The sequence below is a fragment of the Octodon degus genome, unplaced genomic scaffold, assembly GCF_000260255.1.
Source record: "Octodon degus isolate 3935 unplaced genomic scaffold, OctDeg1.0 scaffold00067, whole genome shotgun sequence".
Classification (NCBI taxonomy): domain Eukaryota; kingdom Metazoa; phylum Chordata; class Mammalia; order Rodentia; family Octodontidae; genus Octodon; species Octodon degus.
Genome location: NW_004524643.1, coordinates 6277228 through 6299626, shown reverse-complemented (window position 1 = coordinate 6299626; position 22399 = coordinate 6277228). Strand labels below are relative to the sequence as shown.

The 22399-nt window shown below is 49.6% G+C and overlaps 1 protein-coding gene and 1 pseudogene across 12 annotated transcripts in view; both read right to left on the bottom strand.

The window, feature by feature from the left end:
• Window positions 1-22399, bottom strand: part of Arntl (aryl hydrocarbon receptor nuclear translocator like) — a 95694-nt gene that overhangs the window by 24480 nt on the left and 48815 nt on the right. For 4 of the 12 annotated variants that reach the window (XM_023719390.1, XM_023719391.1, XM_023719389.1 and 1 more), the window contains exons 3-9: window positions 9986-10120; window positions 7121-7238; window positions 6211-6358; window positions 4068-4106; window positions 3717-3758; window positions 2318-2475; window positions 568-647 (exon numbers count right to left, since the gene is read on the bottom strand). In XM_023719390.1, the coding sequence (XP_023575158.1) occupies window positions 568-647; window positions 2318-2475; window positions 3717-3758; window positions 4068-4106; window positions 6211-6350 (459 nt within the window). In that variant the 5' untranslated portion in view covers window positions 6351-6358; window positions 7121-7238; window positions 9986-10120. Of the gene's footprint in view, window positions 1-567; window positions 648-2317; window positions 2476-3716; window positions 3759-4067; window positions 4107-5471; window positions 6173-6210; window positions 6359-7120; window positions 7239-9985; window positions 10121-22399 lie in introns of those variants that run through there. The other 8 variants (XM_023719393.1, XM_023719392.1, XM_023719394.1 and 5 more) reach the window with 4 other exon arrangements.
• The window catches only part of LOC105742694, an 8994-nt pseudogene continuing 1928 nt past the window's right edge, over window positions 15334-22399 (bottom strand).

Sequence of the window (22399 nt, the reverse complement as noted above, 5' to 3'; positions counted from 1 at the left end):
ACAGAAGTTCTTAATTACTTTCAGTTCCAGGCCCTTTCTAAACATCTGCATGCAGGAATGTGATTCTCAACTCTTACTTCTAACAAAACCCTGCCTCTTTGGACTTAAAATCATAGTAGTATATACCTTACACATATGCCTAAGCAGGGTAAGAAGAAAAGAATGGATTCTGAGAAGAATGTGAAGCCTGCCTGCACAGCAAAGCAAAGGTGGAGACTGAGAAGCAGTGGGCCCAAAAGAGCATGGTGTCACATCAAATTCCCACATGCTGGTATTTACTCTGAAATTTTTTTTAACTTTTTTTAAAAAAAATTTATTTATTTATTTATTTTTGTCTTTCTGAGACAGGGTCTTGCTATGCAGTTCAGGCTGGTGGTGAGCTTACTTTGTAGCCTAGGTTGGGTTTTTTTTTTTTTTTTTTTTTTTTTTTATGGAACCAGGGATCAAACTCAGGCCTTTGCACTTGCCAGGGAAGCACTTATTCCACTGAGCCATCTCCCCGTCCCCAACTCTGCAATTTTTTTAAAATCCAGTGTTGTGCAAAATAATCTCATAAAGGCAACATACCCTGAGAATGAGGTGTTTCAATTCATCATCTGACAGAAAAGTTGGCTTGTAGTTTGCTTCTGTGTACGGATTTGTGGCACCTTCGTGAGGGAAAAAAGAGAAAGAGTTGATGGGCTTCCCTTCACATGGTGTCGCAGTCCATGTCACACGTGGGCTTCTTCCCCTCAGTGAGATGTGGAGGGGGCAGGCACCCTGCCTGTTAGTTATGTTCCCTTATTTTTCACTTTACAGCATGCTGGGTCTTTGGACAGAATCCTGTCAAGCCCAAGATAATTCCACTGAAAAGAAAGCACTGCTGCCCACAGGAGACTTAAAAACCTTGCTTTTCTTATAGGGAAACTGAGAGATGATAGGAGGAAGTTAAAGACTGCTCTTAAGAAAGAAGGCAGCTCCAGAAGCCAACTGAAGTTGCTCCTGAGAGGGCTCTTGCCTTGTAGGGTCAATATTAAGTGTGCTGCAGTGGTCCAGCAACTCTCAGCCTGAGGAACTCTCCCAATTTGCCAGGCCCTCAGTAAATATATTCTAGCAGGCTGGGCCAGTGAGCCTGGCAACCCTGGAGGTATGCTTGCTTGGGTCCGCTGCTTTGCCAGCTCTCGGGCCTGGAAGGAGACAAGGGCTGCATTTAAATGTCTGTCAATCTGGCCATTTTTAGGAGAACAATAACTGAACTGAGAAAAATGCCAGCAGTAGATGACACTGGAGTCTGCAGAACAGTGGAGGGATAAAATAAAGTGGCTCTGTAGCAATTCCGAGTACTGTGGGGAAGGAGAGAAACAGCATGCCGTGGTGACTTTCATATCAACCAACAAGGCGGGTTATTATCCCACACTCCTGCTTTCTATTATACCCTGAGAGTTTCCACTTTTTCTTTTCAATTTAACTAAAATTAGTTTATGATGACTTAACCGGTATCATCTTCACTAAACTAAAATTTTAAATGTTATTCTTTAAGCATAAGATACAATATTCATATTTTTGAATAATGATACAAAGTAATGAAAAAAAACCCCACTGCTTATTTCTGGTGGCATCTTGCAGATATAAAAATGGGACTCTCATACCACGCAGGTCAGATCTGCCTGAGCGCCCACTTCCAATCTCATCCAATACTCTGAGACAAGCTACGGAAAATTCCAGGAACAGCCCTCACCAGAATGCCTGATCCATTTGCGATTTCTCCTGTGATTTGGATAAGCCACTTCCACTTTCCTGCCTCTGTTTTCTCACCCTCCCCACACTCAGCTAAGGAGGAAAATACTGCCTCCTTCGCCAAGAGTCAATCTAGTTCGGGAAAATTCCAGGAAGAAGAAAATATCGTCAGTGCTCGTTCCTGACAGTATCACGCAAGATCCATCTATCAGCCAGTGACTCATTCTTCAAAGAAACCACGATACAATTTTTCCCTTAATAGCTGAAGCTGGCTTTCCTGCCTCAGTCACTCCATGCACCTAATTTCTGATTTCTGTAGTGGTTCAGGTGCACTCCAGACCCGGGGGAGCTGGGACATCAGCCATGCCTTCTGTGACATGCAAGTAGCAGACACAGGCGCCCATACCAAAGTATGCAGAGCACACAGCTCTCAGGCTCTGGGCTGCACGGCCGCAGAACTGAGCTGATGCACACAGGCTCGGCAGGCGTGAGAGCTGCTTTTGAAAAGTGCAGGTGTGATACTTAGAGCAATCAGCATTTGTCCTAGAGACTCAAATGCTACAGGTAAGGACATAAAGGACAATAGAGCCCCGGGTCTCACCTCGTAACGTTTTCATGTGCTGAACAGCCATCCTTAACACAGTAAGTTTATCTAATTTCCTGGACATCGCGTTGCATGTTGGTACCAAAGAAGCCAGTTCATCGATAAAACTGTTCATCTTATCCCTGCGACGCTTTTCAATCTGGCTGTGAGCTTCCCTGAACAACAACATGAGAAATGATTCCTTTAAAAAGTAAACATTACAGAAAAGATGACAAAAATAAACACATTGTCACTGTCATCTGAAAGAACAAATTTAAAATTTGTAGAATGTTTCCAATTAGACTTTTGTAGTGGTCACACCCAAGTGGTCTCACAATCAGGTAAGAGTTTAGCTTTTTTTAGTGCGTACCTCACTTAGAAAAAAAATTTCAAAAGCTATCTTTTCACAGTAAACTGAATGCTTAATTTATCACTGCTTTTCCTCTCAGTTTCTGTAACACCAGATTGGAGATGGGGACGGAAGGAGAGAGCGAGGTGGGTGTTTCACAAAGCCAAGTAGGGGTGCCAGTGAGGTCTGTGAGGAGCCCGTGCGTGGCTGAGGGGGCACCGTTCTCTCCAGGCAGAGCCACTGCCTGAGCTGCCTGGTACCAATGGTGCCGTCCTTGGATCAACACAGACCCACCTAGATGCAGCATATGCAGCCCTGTCCCCCAGCTTCCTCTGAGGGCTACAACACTCCTCTCTCCTAGGACAGGCTGCCCGCAGATGCAGGATGACACACCCCTGCCTTAGGGGGCGGTGCTGTCTGCCAGCACAAGGCACAGCTACAGAGCCCCCGGACTTCCTTCAGGCTGGTCTGCAAAGGAAGCCTTAGGTGTCTTTGGACCCCCAGTTTCTGCAGCCCTGGTTCTGTGTGTCATGATGTAGCTCGGACAGACCTAGTACAAATGCAGGGAAGCCTGGGGACCCAACAGGAAGGGGTTAGCACATGTGTCTGCAGGAGGAAGGGGTGGCCTAGACTCAAGGGAGATTGGGTGTCAGGCCTGGTCTTCAGATGCAACCTGGAGTGTACTAAGGGGCCCTGTCAGAGGCAGGGCACAGCCAGGGGGAGGCTCCTAGAGCCACTGGGCCACGTCTCCCTGAGGGCTTTTCAGTCAGGAAGGGAAATCAGCTGAATACCTGGTAAACATCAGCTTTCACTGATTTCTGCTACCTCTTAAGTCCCTTAGGGTTGAATATATTCAGGTGCCAATGACTGAGGCCCAGCTCAGCCCAGAAAGAGCCAGGGCAGAGGCTGCATCAAGCCGAGGCCCAGCATCTCCTCCCTTGTTCCTTAAGGATATGACAGTGCCCTGAAGGCCACAACAGCAGGGACCAACACACAGAGCCACCTCAGCTGGCACCTAAACAGCAGGAAATAGGACAGTCTAGTGAGAAAAGGAAGGTCTAAGTTTACCTGGCATTTTTGATCCTTCCTTGGTGTTCTGTGTATTCCAACCTGGAAAAAAAAAAAAAAAAAGAAAGCGAAAGATAAAAATGCAGTTCTCTGGACACGAATGGCAAAACTACAGGTCTGTTTCCTTCCTGCCGGATCCCTGTCACCTCTTCACAGACACACAAGGGCTCTCGGGGGTTGGCCGCACTGGGACTGGGATGGAGAGGGAGGATTCTGAGCCCAGGGCTCATGGCCTGCTTGCTCATCTGCGATGGAGACACGGGAGGAACATGCTCCAAGTAATGGGGTGTGTCGTCGTGCAAAGAAAACGCTGTAAGGGCGCTGGGGGTCAAATGACTAGGGCCATGGTACCTGCCATGAGGGTCATCTTTGTCTGTGTCCATGCTTTCTCTGCAAAAACAAGAGAATGTGGCTGCAGGTTAGTACAGATGCACAGAGTGGCTTCTTGTCACAACACAGAAGGCTCACATTTATCCAGAAACTCAGCAAGAAGAGAGCTCAGGGAGCCATAGTGCGGATGAACGGCTTATCATGCAATACAAAGAGAAACAAGCTGAATTTACTACAAAGCATGGGCTAGCTGTCCACATTATCAAGCAAAAGTTGCACACAGCCAGCCTCAGTAGATTTCGTGTGTTCGATACATTCCCCATATTGATTATCTGAAAACTGGGAATACATAGGTCACGCTTACGGGAACTCTTCATTAGCCAGAGTATCCAAATGTCCATCACACTGCATCCCTAGTCATTCTGGATAAACGGAGCTTATCTCACTTGCAAACTGGATCAAGCATCAAAGATACGTGTGCACATCTACGGGTTGGGGCGGGGCTGAGGTGTGGAGGGGCCCATTAGCCACTAACAGGGCAGTGCAGAGCCAAGCCCAGGCAGCATTTCAAAGGCACTGTTACCAAAGGCACTGCTCCTCGGCCAGGTGGGCGCCCCCGGGGCTTGTGGACCTGGACTAGCAGGGAGTGTGGGGCTGAGTGCTACAGAGTGTGCTGGGGTCACTGTGGGTGCCTAGTTGCCTTGTACAAATCCCAGAAATTCAAAGTTTATGGCATCTTGTGGCTCAATAGAAATAGACCGCACGCCCCACAGGAAGGCGTCCCAGACCCCCCTGGTGAATCTGCTGATCCCTTCTCCAACCCACAGATTTCTCAGGAGGGCACTGACTGCCACCTGGGCTTTGTTCCTGTCTCTTTTCTTCCTCCTATATACAGGAGGGTGGTGGCCTTTGCACCCTGTAACTGTCCTAAAAGGTCTAGATCATAGCAAGGGCCTATTGGGGAACAGTGGTTCCCAGCTTGGTGCCCTGGGTCTCTTCAGAGGCAGTTTCTCCAGAAGAGCCTGGAGAAAATCACTCAGGCTGCAGGGCCCACAAGCCCTGCACCCTTCCGTCTAGAATCGTGTTTCCTGCTGAAGCCAGGCTGGTCCTCCCAGGAGAGAAGCTGTGGCCTCAGCTCAGGAGAAGAATGGGGGTTGCCTAAGTAATCCATGAATTACAGCAGGTTGGCAAGTTCAGGTCCACCAGGGAAACCTGAAGGGTATGAGGGACAAGGTTAGAAGCCACAGGTCTAGGTGACAGTCTTAGGACATGTCAGGGGCTCCATCGGTGCTGCCCAAGACGAAGGGTTCCCGAGAAACATCCTGGATGCCGACGGAGAGTTAGTGCTACAGAAGAGCCCCCTCGGCCTTCACACCCACTCGCCATCCCCTGGGCGTGGCTCCTCAATGATCTGGGATAACTTACATATTAATCATAGCATCTCCTAGTGGGCATCTGACCTCCAGCCAGTGTGCTCCCCAAATTCGACCTGTGAACTTCAGCAGAAAGGACATCTGCTGTAGGGGGGATACCTCCTGGGAGATCTTCCCTCATTAAACAACAGAAAACCTCACAAATGGACATTTGGGTACAATCCCACACGGATGCCTCAGCGAAAGGAAATGTGCCTTTGAACATGCTACACAGCCTTCCTCCCTAGGCGCTGGGCAGAGGCAGAGAGTGGGCAGTGAGTGGGGGGATTTACTTACTCAAAAGAAAAGTCATCAAGTCTAAAAAGGAACAAAAATACTATTTAACATAACAGGTATGTACTACTTTAAGTAACACCTGAGGACAAAGTCAAGGTCCTGTGCCCCGGCTCGTCCATTCCACACACATGAAGTGTGCGCCTGGTCCTTGCTGTCTTCCTCAGAGAGCCTCAGGAGTGCTAGGCCCCATCTACAGACTCGGTCCTCCTGCTCAAGGGCGTGCAAGAGAGCAGGAGGGAGAGGACAGCACATGGCTTCCCGGCTGCAGCTGAGTGCAGGGGCTGGAGGGGACACGAAGGCCTGGAGGCCCTTCCTCACTTGCAAGCCAGGGAGACACGAAGCCCAAGCGACTGTGCAGCACCAAGAGCTGGACCTTTCCTTCCCAACCCCTCTTCTGGGAAAAGTGGCGCCAGCCCTGGAGTTCCCTGCCCATCCACGAGCCGCAAGGACCTTACTGGTAGTCGGTGGAGCTGCCTTTCCGCTTGCGGTTGCAATCCAGGCCGCCGGTGCCCAGGGAGCTGGAGAGCAGGTCAGTAGGGCCAGGGGACATGAAATCACTGATTGTGGAAGAAATGTCCATTCTCTGGTCTGCCATTGGAAGCTCTGGAATTATGACGGGGCATTTATTTCACTATGCTGGCCTAAGTGCTAACATCTTGTACCAGCCAGCCCAGAACGAGCACACAACATGGTGGAAAGCACACAGTATGCATTGTCAGGGGGCTGAGAGCTAACCTAGGCCTACCTCCCATTGTTCTGGAGAGGACACAAAAGCCCAGAGAAGCTGAGTGACCGCTCCCGTGTCCCAAGAGTCTGGACCAGACTCCGAACAGCTAGGATGCCACCCAGTATCCCCTAGGTTCTCTGACAATCTTTTCAAAAATCATTCATTCACTCATTCATTCACTCGGTACAGGGTCTCACTATGCAGCTCAGACTGGTAGTGATCCTCCTGTCTGAGCCTCCCCCGTGCTGGGATTATAGGTGTGCACCATCATGCCAGGTTTTGGTGGCCTGCCTGGCATGCCTGGCGTTCTGGGGCTGGCAGAGCATGTGGTAGCAGGGATTGAACCTGGGTCCTTGCACTTGCCAGGCAGGTGCTTAGACTGCAGAGCTATCTCCCCAGCCTTCTCTGACAATTCTTAACTTTATCTGCTCCTAGCTAACAGATATACGATCAATGAAATAAATAAACATGGTCTCCTTTTTTTCATTAAGAAAACTGTTTTAAGACCGGGTCTCACTCCATTGCCCTGGCTGGGCAATGTAATGAAATGAAGACATTATGAACAAATGGGCAAAATACTGGGAATTCCTATTTTATGAGTGTGAAGTAAGATGGTACACAGCAGAGGTTGTAAGTACCTTGGAAAGGTTCCAACTCTAAACCCAGCAGACAAGGCCAAGCCCGCAGTGTCAGGGCTCTGAGCCCCACGGGATGACTGAGCTGTCACTCTCTCCCTCTGGGCCTGAGTCTCCTCATCTGCAAAACAAGAGGGTGAGTGTGAGCCCTGGCGCTGCTGCCCACTGCTACCCTCATGCCCCTCATGATTGCAAGCCATGCCCGCTGGGGTAGGTGTGTGCCAAGATTTCCCTGGTACAAGTGCTGCTGGAGAGGACATCTTCGTGCACACATCTCCATGCGTTAGAGCTGACTCTTAGGATAAAATTCTGTGAGCGTGGATTCCATGTTCTGGAGCACAATGAAATTCCGTGCTCCCAGAAAGCTCCAGCAATTTCTATCACCAAAGAGCTCTTGCCAGGCTCCAACTGGGTGAAGAGAACCTCACTGTGGTTATTTGCACTTTTAAATTATTACTGACAGTGCTTCAGTGATTCTAGGCTTTCTCCGGCTGCCCTTGTGTCCACTCGCGCCCTCCTTGTCCAGGTTCGCCAAGCACCTGGACAGGAGGGCGTGCACACTGCAGTGTACTGCAGGAAACCCTTCCCTCCTGGCCGAGGATTCTCCCCCTCTGCTGTCACGAATTTCACTTTCTCCTTTGGCTCCAAACCCAGACCCAGCGTCTTCCTGGTTCCCACTCATGGCTAATAACTTTGCTTCCTCATTTCTTATGCAGTTCCAGGGTTGGAACCCAGGGCCTCCCCCACACAGGGCAAGCACTTTGCCGCTGAGCTAAAGGCCTGGACCCGAAACTTTGCTTCTTAGTCTGAAGAGCAGAGGCCCATAGTGGCATCCCCCAGTCCACAGAGATGCACTTGTGGAGGCTTCGAGCCCCAATTCCTGCTCGGCTCCACTCTCTTCCTCCAGAGTCCCCACCAGCCCCATCCTACACCATCCACGCTCCCCACTCAAATGGCTCATTCCTGCTTGAATAAAAACATCAATTCTGTCACTCCCCCACCTTGGGAAAAATAAACATTTTGAACACTATCTTCCTCTAGTGTCCCATATTCTACATCTCTGACATTTTTTCTCTTATTTTTCCCAGTATTTTTCTCTGACTCTTCAAGTCAGGTTTTGTCCCCAGGATTACAATAAAACCCTGTCAGGCTTACCAGTGACCTCCTGCTGCTAGATGCCTCCTCCTCATGGTTCTCCTACTTCAGTGCTCGCTCCCTGCCCTCCGCAGTCCGTGCCTCCTCCCTCCTCTAGCTCTGAATGAGCCCCAAGGTGAGCTGCGCCTTCTCCTCTGTCCATGCTCACTACCTAGGGCCTCCTTCTACTTCCCTTGTTTCAAATATCACACACAGTCTAAACGCGCCCAAGCCCAAATCTCTAGCCTGGATCTGCTCGCCCCAAACTCCAGGTCTATGAAGCCAGCCATCTTCCTCTGTCTCATTTGGATCAGCAACACAGTTCTCAGGCAGAACCATTCAAAGCCCAAAGCCGGTTCTCCTCAAGTCAAGCCTGTCAGTCATTCTTAGGCCAGTGCCTGGCACTTGCAGCCTGTGGTCACGCAAGCTGGAAGCCACCTGTATCCTTCCTCACAACCTGGACCCAGTCCACTGGCAACACCTACAGGCACAGCATAGAAACAACAGGACTCGGCCACTTCTTCCCTTTCCCCTATTTCTTCTGCTCAACTCTTACCTCCTCAGTGATGTTCTCGCAAACAACTATTAATACGGACCCTGCCAACCCATCCTAATCAAGGCCCCTGCTCAGCTTTCTTCTCAAAGCCTGTATCCAAATTTCACCTGCAATAATTTTTGTCTTCTATAAGCACAAGGAGAGCAGGGGCTGTGTTTTATTGATCATACGCACCCTTTTCTTTTTTCCTTTGAACTCCATGCTATTTGCATGTAGTACTTACGACATGTTTTAGAAACCCTTGTCTCAGACAAGTATAAATATTCTCCTTTTGACTAATGTTTTTATTTTTGCCTAAAACTTGAATCTATTTGAAAATTACGTTGGTGCACTACCTCTGGCTGGGAATCCCTTATTTCCTTCTCTTGGCTACACTATTGTCCCAACACCACTTATTACAGCATGCGGCAGTCCTGTTACTGATGATTTGCAATGCTCCCTCCATTTACTGTCTGTTTCTAGGCTTTCTATTCTGTCCCTCTGATCTAGTTCGTTCCATTCTAGGACCACACTTTTTATGAGCAAGGCTCTGAAGGTATTTGAATATGTGGCACAACAAATCCTCTTTTCTCCTTTTTTTGAGACCAGGTCCCACCATGCAGTTAGGGCTGGCCTTGTGCTCACTTTTATAGCTACCAGGCTGGTCTCGAACTCACAGTGATCTTACTGTCTCAACCTCCCCGAGCACTGGGATTACAGGCGTGTACTACCATGCCCAGTTCCAGGGCTGGCATGGGGTGCCAGGGCTTCTGGGCCGAGAAGGCATGAGGGACTGGGGATGGAACTAAGGACCTTATGCTTGCCAGGTAGGTGCTTCTGCCTCTGAGCCACCTCTGCAGTCCCAAATCCTCTTGCCTCCTATCGGTCTTCAGTCTCAGCAATGTCCGGGCTACTCTGACATATCCTTCCGGGAAGCATTTTATGATTCCATAGCTTCCCTGCCCATGTGCGTGGCCACCACTGTTCCCACTCTTGCTAATGCAGAGAGAGCAGGACTAGTGACATGTACAGAGCCAACCCTCCAGGTCTTGGTGACATGCTGAGCCCCGATCCCCAAGGGCCACACGCCAGATCTGGGATGCCACTGGTGTCCTCCACCTCCTAAGTTCAAACAGCTAACCAAGTACATGCGACCAACAATTATTAGTCGCAAGGGGCTGGTGGGGCTTATCTCTTACCTGCAGTTACAGTTCCTAGACCTCAGATCAGCTTGGGGGTAAGGGGTCCCAAGGGGCTGCTGGACTTGTTGGTCACCTCGAAGTGATTCTCATGTTTTGTAATTTCCTTTCAGGCAGTCAACTTCTTCCACAAACCTACAGTGGGACAACAGGAAAAGAAAATCACTTTGGGGCTCAATGAATATGAAATTCTCTCACTAAGGGAGCTGGAGGAGCCAGCTCCTGATTCCTGATTTTCGGGTATAATATGGATGGGCTCACAGTCTCATGCAATGCCACACCCCAGCTGCAGGCATGCAGGAGTCCTGCAGACATTTTCTATGGAAAACAGTGCTAAGTACGAAGAACTCATTTTTGGGCATGCCCTTAGGAGAAGAAAGGTACATGTGCTTCTGTTGTCTCTCCTGCTGGGTTAATAATGACGAGCACCACAGTCTTATTCTGTATCACACTCATCTTCATTATTTTCTGTGGATGAACTCACTTAAACCTGGAAAATATCACTCCAGGAGGTAGATATTACTATTTTCTCCACTTTACAATGAGCTCACAGAGGCACAGAGAGGTGAAAAAGCTAGCCCAAGGCACACAGCTGGAGGTGGTGGGCGACCCTGAGCTACACCAAAGCGCCTACTCTTTGGATGGATGCAGCGATCTGAGCCTTGAGGATCGGGAAGGAAAGCTACAGAAGATATCAAGCAAAACAAAACGCCAACAGCGTCCACCTCTGAAGCTGGGAGCCAGCTAACACATCCAGGGAAGGAGCTGTGAACCTCAGGTATGGCAGACGTCGAGCCAAGGGAAAGAGGTTCTGTTGGGGGCGCGAGGTGGACAAGCGGGGGTACCCCTCCCTGCCCTCCCTGCTAGGGCCAGGGCCTCCTTCTTGCCATAGAGCTGGAAGGAAGGAAAGGGCCTCCAGGTTCTCCTCACCGAGCCCTGCTCTGCCTGGGGAAAGCAAGGTTTAGATCAGATGGGGCTTCATGACCTGCCGCAGCAGAATTCTGGCACTTGCCATCCCGCCAGCGCCTCTGCGGTAGCTCTGTCTAGATCACTGTTAGGTCTTCAAAGAACCAGCTAGGAACAGAACTGCTCGCACCTCCCAGTTGACTCCTCTCCACATCCTGGGGCAGAACCCTTGTGCAGAGGCCTGGGTGTGCGCAAGCACCGTGACCAGGGGTTGAGGGCTGCTAGCCTCTGCACCTCTGCTGGTGAAGGAAGCAGTCAGTGGACACAACCCCCTAGGCTTGATCTACCCAGCAGTTCACACACTGTCCCCTCAGCCAGTGAGCAGTGGGACCCTGCCCTGGCTGCCTCCTCCCTCCCACACCTGCCCCCCTCAGCCTAAGAAGTCTCCCATCGATGGGCCCTGGGCTTCCTCATTCTTCTGCCACCTTGCCAGCAAGGTGTTTCGTCATTTGGGTGTTTGGTCAGTTGGGCTACCAAACTCCACACATGATGTTGCACTTTGGTCTTTTTCTCCCATTTTCAAATTCACAGAGAAGTTAGAGTGACAGTATTGATATGGATTCTGGCACTAGCAAAGCTCAGGAGGCCTTCTTCCTGGCTTGGGCAAGGCTAGGGACCAGCTGTGACCACTGCCATTGCTTTAGGAAGGCGCTTTTCTTTCCAAGAAGATACGTCAAGATGTAAGAATAAACTACCCCCCCACACACACACTTTTTCTCTGCTACTCTCAAAAAAGATTTGAGCCAAGGAAAGGGGCTCCAAGAGGCCTTAGGTACCTTCGGGGGGAACTTCGGTGGTGGTGGGATCTGGGGACCTGCCTTGGTGTAGCAGGCAAGTGGCACACAGTGGGACAGTCTTGGGAGGGCATGGGCGAGGCCCTCAAGGCAGGGCCACATGTGTGACCACCCTTGAGCTAGAGATTCCCAAAGTGAGGGTGAGGGGCTTGCTGAATGCCTGAGGAAGCAGGGCACAGAGGGACTTGTACGCTTGCAAGGAAAAATGTGGGTGCCCTCTACCACACCCCAACCCCTGCTCCTCAGGCTCCACCCAGAGGAGCAAGAAGAGTAGCCACAAGCTTCTCCACGTTGCCCACAGAGGAGTCACAACAGCCCAGAGGACAAGGCGAAGGTCACCACTAGCAGGCACCACCAGGAAACAGCTGCTTTTTTGAGCAGGGCAGCCGAGACTGCACCCCACCCCTGAAGACAACCACCCTCTATCTCAGGAGACACCCACCCCTGGGCTCAGTCAGGCTGGGCACCTCCCTTCTCCTGGTCCCTGCTCCAGCAGCCAGAAGACTCGAGCCCAGTAGAACGGGCAGGCTGTCTTCACGGGCAGATGATTAGCAGCCCCTCCTGGTGGGGAGACTGGGAACAGCGCCCTGGTGTCAGACCTGCCCACAGACCCTGACCTGCCCAATGGGAGCCAAGGGACTGCTACAGCTTTCGCATGAACCCGTGACTATGTTCCCTTGGCAGTGGGCAGATTGGAGTCATTATCACTGAGCCGGTTAGTGACCACGAGAACGGACTCGTGTCTCCCTCCTGCCTCTGCCATAGGATGCCTCAGCAGCCCCTCACCAGATGCCAGCACTGACCGTGGACTTCCCAAGCGTCCACAACAAGAAACAAATTTCCTTATAAACTGCCCAATCTGTGGTACTCTATCACAGCAGTGCACGTGGACCGAGAATGCCCAACGGGTACACGTTTCAGACTTTGCCTTTAAGCACTGTAGGGCTGTGTCCCAGGAAGTCTTTCACTCCCAGAAAAGCTGTGACAGTGGTCCCCAGGTTAGCACTGCTGCATGTCCTACAGGGAGGAAGCTGGGAATAAGGATGGGGGGCCAGAAGCGCCGGACTGAGCCTGATCTGAGAGGAGGGAAGGAACCATGGCTTTGCTGGACAGGCTGAAACTCCATGGCCCGTCTGGCCATAACATCACTCCGGCTCTCCAGGGCAGATGTAAGCATGAGGAGGCCAAGTTGTCTGACTTAAATGGCAGGCAGGCAGCAAGCGAGGCTGAGGCCACTGTGGCCAGTCCCACTGCCGATGCTTCTAAGCCCTGTACTACTGCCAGTCCTGCCTCCAGAAGCCACCCAAGGTCACATATACCAAGCATTCCTAGCAAAGAAGCAGGGGAACTTACAAGAAGAAATCTCAGTTCCAGGAAGCTAGAGGAACTGAGCAAGCAAGTTCACTGTGAGCTGTGGCAGGCAAGGCAAAGGGGAAGTGCGGCCATGCTGTGCAGGTGCAGGGAGCTGGGCAGCTCATTCAGACAGCCCTGAGCAAGGAAGCTCCCTGAGGGGGAAACAGGCTTTGCACAAGAAGGGTGCTTTCTATTCAAAATAGGGGTCCTCAGCTCCGTGTTGGATTGTTATGCTGAATTCATGCACCTATAGTACTTAGATGCCAATGGAATACCCATCTCTGACAGGACTAAACAAGAAAAGGAGATACAAAGGAAGGACCATTTTGTATCTGTATATGCAGAATAGTTAGGATAGATATACAGCTACTTTCACTTAATTCAATGAGAAGAAAGATTTGTACAAATAAAGTTTGGACAGGATATTCTGTCTGCATCTTGTACTATGGATAACCACGAAGATAATAATGTACAATGTGTTAATTACTGAAACTGTCCTATTAATCAGCTTTGAAACTATCTCATTGATATTTGTTTTTCAATAAAATAAAAACAAAATAGGGGTCCTCCTGCAAGCCTGACTCCCCCTTGCCCTAGGAGGAGCTCTGCGGAGACGCTGTGTGCGAGCCCCCGCATGCATCCTGAGTTGCCCCTTCTAGCAGTGCAGCTCACTAACAAGGACACTCAGGAAAGGATACGACCACAAACGAGCAGCGCTGACTCCTGCCTCATGGCTGTTCACTTACAGATCTCATTCGGCACAATGCCCCAGAGGCCCTGAGTTACCAGCTCTGCATGCCCACAGCCTACAGAGCTTGGCCTCAGGCCGCGCCGCTTCTCTTCCTCTGGCTAGAGGACAAGCGGGTAGCCCCTGCCCCACAGCACCCAATCTGCCTCGGTGCGTGCCCAGCGACTCCATGCTGAGTGAGCCCCTAAGCGTTCAGCTGGTAGGGGCCACTGAGCAGAGGCAGGAGGTTGCTGGGCCCTGGCCTTCCATGCTTTCTCTGACACCCTTTGCAGCACATGGACTCAGAGAACCTTCGCGTGAGCAGATGCTGTGTGCCTGAGGGTGAAGGGGATTTGCATCAGATTCATATGACCAGCTTTTCTGCAGCCTCCGGCAGAGCCTGGGTCAAGTCCCCAGTGCTTACATTTCACATGCCTTCAATGTAGTTGGGCAGATGAGCAGTTCAATACATGACAGCGTGGCCAGTGCAACAGGCAGAGCCAGACCTGCCACTGTGCAAGCCCCAGCGCTGCCCACCCAACTGCAGGAGGGACAGAGCCTTGGCAAGCGGCAGAGATGTGCTGGTCATTGCCACAGTTTTCCAGGCGGTGGCAGTCAAGTGCCTTGAGAAATACGTGCTTTTTCCGCTAACTGTGGGACATAGATAATAAAATATAGAAGCCCTGTATCATTATTACTATTGTTGTTCGCTTATTATGTGTTTTGCTATGAAATTTTGTTTTATTTTTTCATATAATAAAGATACAGGAGTCAAACTGGAGGAAATAATTAGCTTCCTAACATGTGTGCGTGTGTGTGTGTGTGTGTGTGTGTGTGTGTGTGTGTGTGTGTCCAGGTCTGCTAGCGCAGGTGTCCAGATCCTCCGAGGAATGGCAAAGTGAGAGTAGAAGCGGCCAGGACGAGGGTGCCTTGGAATTACAGCCATGGGTGTTTGCTGGCGGGGTGGAGCGTTCGGAGGGGCAAAGGGCATCACTGCTGAAGGATTCCTGCCTGGAAAGCACGGTTCAGCAGGGACCTGGTGACCAACCCATCTGCAGCACCTGTACACTCAACTCCACTGGAACTGGAGAACTCAGTGCTCAAACACCTGGAGAGCTTGCACTGGGAGCGGTAGGGCTGGAAGGACAGCTGGGACCTCCCATGGGCGGGGCCTGAGAATCTAGGGCACTGTGTGAGCCAGAACAAGGCCAGGCTTTGTTGGAGAAGCCTGGGGCAGTGGGGAGCACCCACAGAATTCCATTCAGGCTGCAACAGCCCAATCCGCAAGGGCCTGAGGAGTGACAGCGTGATGCAAAGGTCTAAAGAAAAGTCACAAACTGGGCTGGCCTGAGTTCCCTGTGAGTTCACCCCACCCCTGCAGAGGCCACCAGGAAGGGTCTGTGGACAAGAGATGGCTATCTTCCTAGGCTGGTGCTAGCGAACCTTCTAGAACTTTCAGTGATACAAATAGCCCACTGGTTCACCACCGTGAGGCTCTGACACGCTTCTCATGAGAAGCTGCAGCCCTGCAGGTCCGCTGGGAGCAGTCTCGGGGCCTGGAGGTGGATGTACAGACCACTGCCTGCAATCTGTGGGAGGCGGCCCATGAAGCAGGGGGCCAGAGGGGTCGCAAAGGACGCAACTAGGCAGACGAGCAGTTCAGGGAGGCAGCTTTTCACAGTGGGATGGAAAGGACTTTGGGGCGCCTTGGAGTCTCAGGCACCCCAACCCCCTTTGAACGTGCATGAGCCATCTAGAAAGAGAGCTGATTCGCACATGCTTTCACCTTCCAGGCGCCTGTTAACACAATGGTGAAGACACGTTCTCTGAGGTCAGCTTCCAAATCCTGCCTGACACCAGCAGGGTGACACCGGACGTGCCTTGCTCGTGTGTCATGGTCCCTTGTGCTGGACAACCAGGAGGGCAACATCACCTGCCTCAGAGTCGCAGAAGAGATTTTAAAAAATACACAAAGTACTTGAAATAGAGTTGGACACATCATAGGCCCTGTCTGTCATTACTGTTATTTTTTCATAAACCATCACAGCAGCCTTAGAAGATGGTGAATGAGCTCTCTTGCACTACACAGGTGAGGAAACAAATCAGAGAGGGTGACCCGGGCATCGACTCGGTGACGACGCCCAGGAAGGGAGCTAACCCGCATCAGTCCCCTCTAAAATGCTCTTTCTACACAGGCCATGGCTTTCATACAAAGTAAGAAGCAGGCACATTCCCAAAGATGCAGGAGGTTAAAGATTCCTCAAATAGCACTCCTGAGGGTCTGTTAACATTAACTCCATGGAAATCAAAGGATATCATGGACGGCAAAAGTGAGCGGCTGGAAAGGCATGGGGGATTCTGGGCTAAGCAGATCGGTTTCCCTCATTCAGTTCTTCGTGGACCTTTACAGATGCTCCTTAAGGCATGGCAGCCAGCGACAAGGGAGTCTTTAATTCGCCAAGTGTGTGCATCCACACCCCATTTTAAAATCAAATATGCAAAGGCCAAGAGTGTGATGGAGCACAGCAAGGGGGTTCTGCTCAGAAAACCACTCAGGACTAAGGGTTCCTGCTGGGACCTGGTCTGCTGGCTTCTGTCCCAGGAGCTGTTATTTAGCAGCCTCTTGGCCCCCCAAGCAGCCCAAGCCCTGCGGCTCTGGCCCCACTTCTTCCCCAGAGAGGCAGCTCTCTGGCCAGCACCGCCCTCTGCTTCCTGGTATTTGCAACCAGAACTCTTCTTCACGTTTTTCCTCTGCCTGGACCTGGAGGGCAGCGGTGAGATCCGAGGCCACACAGGGTTCCCAGGGCCTGCCTCTCCTGGCGCTCCCTACACTGCCGTGCCCGCCCAGAGCCTGGCGCCAGGCCCCTGCTTCTGTATCCACAATGTTCCTCTGCCTTGCCCCAGAGCTCTGGGAAGCTGCCTCATCTGGCCACAAGGCTCTTCCTGACCCTCTGCGTCACCACAGCCTGGTATCTGGAGGGACTGGGGCACAAGCCTGGATGATACCTAGAAGGGTCCACAAGTCAGGCCCAAGGGCCAAGACACATCACCTGACCCCTTGACTGTTTTGTGTTTCTTTTTGTTTTTACAAGTAACAGAGGGATGAGGATCTAGCTCAGAGGCATAATCGCCTTCCTGGCAAATGCAAGGTCCTGAGTTCAATCCCTGGTACCACAAAAAAAGTAGATAATAAAAATAAAATAAAAGTAACCGAGCAAGAGAAGAGAGCCTGGATCTCAAGACTCCAGGAAGAACACTCTTTTCACTAAAAAAAACTTACTGTCTGAAGCTGAAAAAAATTCTGGAAAGCATCTGCATCTTGTTCTAAAGGAAACAAAAGAACACACGGCTGTTATCTGGTGACAAGGGGGAGCGTGTGAGGAAGATTAGGTCAAGAGGCGGCTGAAGGGCCTCCGCATTTCTCAGTAGGGACTCCTGACTGACAGGCTGGGACCGGCAGTGGGCACTGGGCCTGAGGAAGGGCTGGACTGGGAGAAGAAAGGCCACACACCCTCTCTGAGGAGAGGGGGAGACGGGAAGAATACTCAGCAGCAGTAAAAAGGGACATTGAGGGACTCTGTCCAGCATGGCCTTCTCAGCTTTACCACAGTAAAGGTAAGGCCTCAGAATGAGGTGGCCCTGAGGACAGGCCAGCAAGGGGAGCCTGGGTAGGGTGGTGGCTGAAGAGAATGGAGTCACCCAGGTAGGTCAGGCTCCTGGGCTGGCCACTCAGCATGTGGGCTTCCTGCCCCACACAAGCCCTCTCTGCCAGGATGTGACTGTGGGGGGTGGAGGATTCTGGGTGCCTGAGGAGGGGCTGGATGAGGCTGTATGCAGTGTGGTGCTCAAATCCTGGGGACGCCTGCTGCTGGCTGTGCATCCAGGGCAACTCAGGTGACCCTTGGGGCTCTGTACCCTCCTCTGTAGAGGCTGGGTAGGGGGACTAGGGGGCTCTGACTGACGCAGCCACACAGGGCAGGGTACCGGGGCATCCGCGTCTTTCCAGCATGGGTTTCGGCCACCATTGCCCATCTTCGAGCACCCATCAGCACCCTGCATAGCACCCAGGACAGCCAGGTGATGTCTGTGGCACAGGAATTGGTAATGGGAGGAAATTTCCAGCACACACTGCATGCAGCAACCCAATTTCAATTCGGGACAATTTTGTAATAATGAAGACACTATTAGCATGCTGGCCTGGGATCACTCATTAATCTCTCCACAAACATTTGCCCAGGGCATCCAAGTGCCAGGCACCGTTCTCCATGGCCGCACCGGGGACGGGGCGGGCAGACAAAAATCCTCACCCTCACTTGGTGCACGGGGTATGAGTGCACAGACTGTGCATGCTGGCCCCGTGGGAGGAGCGGGGCCAAGGGCGGCCAGAGCCCGGGAGGCCACACGGGCACTTCAGGCAGAGGCCAGAGGGTCCTGAGTGCCAGCCACGTGCAGGACAGCAGTGAGTGAAAGGAGACTACTAGGGAAGACAGAGGAGGCTGTCGGTCCTGACAGGGCTTGGCATTGACTCTGGAAGGACAAAGTCCCACCAAGGCTTCAAGGGTGGCTGCCAAGGCTAAGAGTAGCAACTACGTGTTCTGGGCTGGGAAGATGGCACTGGGAGCAGCGGGGAAGAAGGGCTGAATCCTGGCCAAGAGAGCAAGCAGTGGACTTCCTGACTGGACATAAGGGTGACAAGGAAACTTGCAAGTGCCCAAGGTCCCAAGGGGACCCCAGGTGAAAATCCAGCCAACACCTGCCTGCTAGGCCCACGTCTTTTGACAGCTGGATGAGTGGAAGAGGTGCCTTTCTGTCGTCCGCCATCCATGTGGGATGACACCTGTTCCCGTCCTCCTGGAGCAGTGGCCACCTCCCACTGACTGAGCACCAAGCAGGTGCCGAGGACAGAGCTACCCCACCTGGTGTCTCTCCGTGACTTTCTGGGAAAGATGCCACTCTCTCCACTACAGCACCGAGCGGGAGCAGTGAAGCAGCTCCAAGCTCGCAGCAGGAAAAGGGCAGCATGGGGACTGGAGTCCAGAGCTAGGACTCTGCAGGCACCCAGGCGCTTCGGTGACTCAGCATATAAAAGCCAAAGCTCCATCCCAAGTGGGAGAAGGAGGGCAGGGCAGGTTCACACGCTTCACCCCAGCCCACAGTGCCGGGCTGCCAAAACCAGAACAGGCACTGGAGCTGGCAGAGCCCTGGGGGAGGCTGATGCCGAAGGGGTTGGCTAAAGGTTAACTAGACGATGCTTTCCATTGACGGACAGGTTCCCTTCCTAAACTGCGCCTGTTCTCTTTCCTGCCTGGCATTCCTGCAGCACAGATCTGAGGTGTTCATCTTAGTGTGTCCTGACCCCAGGAATAGCCCTAAAATTCCTCTTAACTAAATCAGAATCAGCCCTTTCACTTATCTCCTTCCTGTATGAAAAATTAAAAATGAAAACAACAACTTCAGGCAGCTCAGTTTCATTTCTCTGAGCTTTAGTTACTAGAGGAGAGCATTAGGAGGCAAGGATATGAACAAACATATACAACTCCAAGTACATTTTGTGAGGAAATGTTTAATGTCAGATTGCAACGTACCAACCCCAAAAGAAGCCACACTCTGGACTTTTACTCTGTGCCAAGTTGGAGATGTTTCACCGAGTTCTCAAAGAACTGATTCCCAGCGAGGTCAGGATAAGTGCTCTGGGCCGATGGAGGCCAAAGCTCTGACACGGGTGAGGAGCGCCATCTGCTCTGGATAGAAACAAACCCACACAGGGACTCACTAGAACATGCTAAAGAAGCAAATTCCTCAGGGGAAAAACAAGCAGAGAAAATAGGAAACCACGGAAAAGGTAAAACACAGAGACTAAGGTGTACGCAAAAACCCACTCACCCTCATCAGTCAAAGGATAATAAATAATGAGATGCTGTTTTCACTGCTCAGATTAGCAAAGATTATACTTTCAAGGCAACTCAGGGGGCCAGGGAGATGGCTCAGTAGAATAAGCCCTTGCCTGGCAAGCACAAGGGCCTGAGTTCAATTCCTGGTTTCAAAAAAAAAAAAAAAAAAGTCAACTCAGTAGGAGTGAGGGCGTGGCCAATGGACAGGTCAATCCTGCATGAGCCAGAAGAGAAGTGGCACAAACCTTCTTTGAAGAAAGCTGGCATTAAGTATTAAAAGCTTTAAAAATGACAAAGTAACTTCACATGTAATTGAGATAAATGTTATGGCTAAGGACATCATTTGTTACACACTATACATCTATATATAGATACATCTATATTGACTGGTTTACAGAGATTTTCTTTGAATACTATAATAAGGGTTAGTAAAAACATCTGAATGTTCCAATAGAGTGGACTGGTATATTTAAGATGAGATACAACTATTTAAATTATATGTAAAAGTCTATAATAACCTGGGAAATGTTAGGTGAAAAGGGATGTATTTAATTATATGTATCATATTCCTGATTATATGACTTATCTACAGAAAACTGATGTGAGGAAATTCAGCAGAATATTAAGACTGCTGTCTCCAACTGGTGAGATAGGCGAGTTTCATTTTATTGTAATGTCTGAATCACCCACCTTTTCCTAAATTGCACATGAATCATTTGTATCATAACAATTTAATGAACAAAACAAAAAAGGACTGGAAGAAAATAGGACAGAATGTTAACAGCAGGTTTCACTGAGATGGTGAATACTGATTTTTATTTTTGGGTTTTCAATCCATTTCAAAGTCTCTCTTAGAGTATGTGTCACTTTTGGATTAAGCAGAACCATAAACTTTATCATTAAGTATTGAGATTTACTGTAGCCATATCAACATCATATAAGGGACAGCTATTTTAAGATACAAATAATAAAGGATAAAATCTTCAAATACTCGCTATGCTAGACCATGGCTTTATGAATTGTGCACTCCAGAACGCATGTATAGGCAGGTGGGAGGGGAGAGAACAGAGACAGCAAAGACGAAAAATACGAGGATAAAACCACTTCCAACTTTAAGATCATCTTAAGTTTTCTAAAGGGAACACGGGAGCACCTTCTTTTTCAACAAATAATGGATACAGTAAAACTGATTTCCACACACCCCATGGTAATGCGTATTCCAAGAGAAATGAAACTACTGCTTTTTTATTTCAAGTCTGACCTCTGATTTCTCCATCTAATTTATAAGCTAATACACCTGCACTTTGTCCTGCCTTCAAAGATAAAATACAAACATTTTCAACATGTTTTTCACCTTCTTGAAATGAAGTCTGTCAGTAGTATCACCTGCCAACACATAACATTACAAAAACAGTCAGTATAACTCTCCAAAAGTCATATAAAAGTGAAGTTGATTAAGATAACATGCAAATTAATATGCAAATTTTGGGGCACAGTTACACCAGAACCCATTGTAAATGACATCACAAAATGCTGTAACTCTTAAAAATAAATAGCTTTCATACATTTTGTAGCTGCACTCCTGGAAAATTCAGTATACAGTAAAAACATGCAAAAAAAAATTTATGTCCAAAAGGAAATCAGATTCTAGGCTGAGAATCATGAGCAGACTTCTGCCTGCATGACTATCCACTGAATATTGGGCAGCTGTGTAAATGGACAATCCTTTGTTCCCCACACAGTACACTTACCAGCACCCTTTTCTTTTCCTAGCCCAGTCCTGATCACTGAGACAGCCCAACCACGCTCACATTTCCAATATCTCCTACAGGGGGCACTATGAACCCACTCAGAACCAAGTGACATGATTCAGCCTCTTGTCAGTGGAACACAGGCAGAGGTTAGGATATTTACTCTAATCCGTTTAGAAAATCAATCGCAGGCAGGGTTGGAAAAGGAGAAGGAACAGTGGAGGAAGAAGGAAATGATGATGCTAAGGCTTAGATGTGTCACCACTGAACACTCTGCAGGTGCTTTCTGCTATGCCTACGCAGGAACTCATCTAATCCCATCAACTGTGCTGGGTAGTGCTATTAGCACCCCCACTTTCTCAGTAAATATACAATGCTTCAGGGAGGCTACGTCTCCAGCCAGGCCCCACTTTCGGTCACGCTACAGGTAGATTTTACCCAGCACATTTAAAAAAAAAAAAAAGGCACACAGGTTTCCTTTATTAGTAAATAGTAGACAGCATTAAGTATACTACTTAAAGAAATGTCTCAAGAAATGTACTGTTCTTGCAGCTAAAAACTTAAGGATATATCTATTATATGTACTACTAAAAGCAAATAGTATTTGTTTTTATAGCTTTGTTGTGGCCTAAAGGGACATATGAACACAGCTATTTTTAAGTAAAATAGCTATTTATTCAGCTTCTTGTCATGCCAAAATGTTTGGTGCATATACCACTATAATTAGCACACCCTCTGTAACAGGCAAAATTGTATATCAAATTATGTCATATTACCTGATTATATAAAAATGTAAAATGAAAATGATTTATTAATTCCTCTTAACATTTCTAGTAATTCAGTAAGAGATAAGAGGCACAAAATCTTAGTAAAATATGACACAAGAGCAGTAATACGATTTTCACTTAAATTTAACTTGTCATAATTTGTTA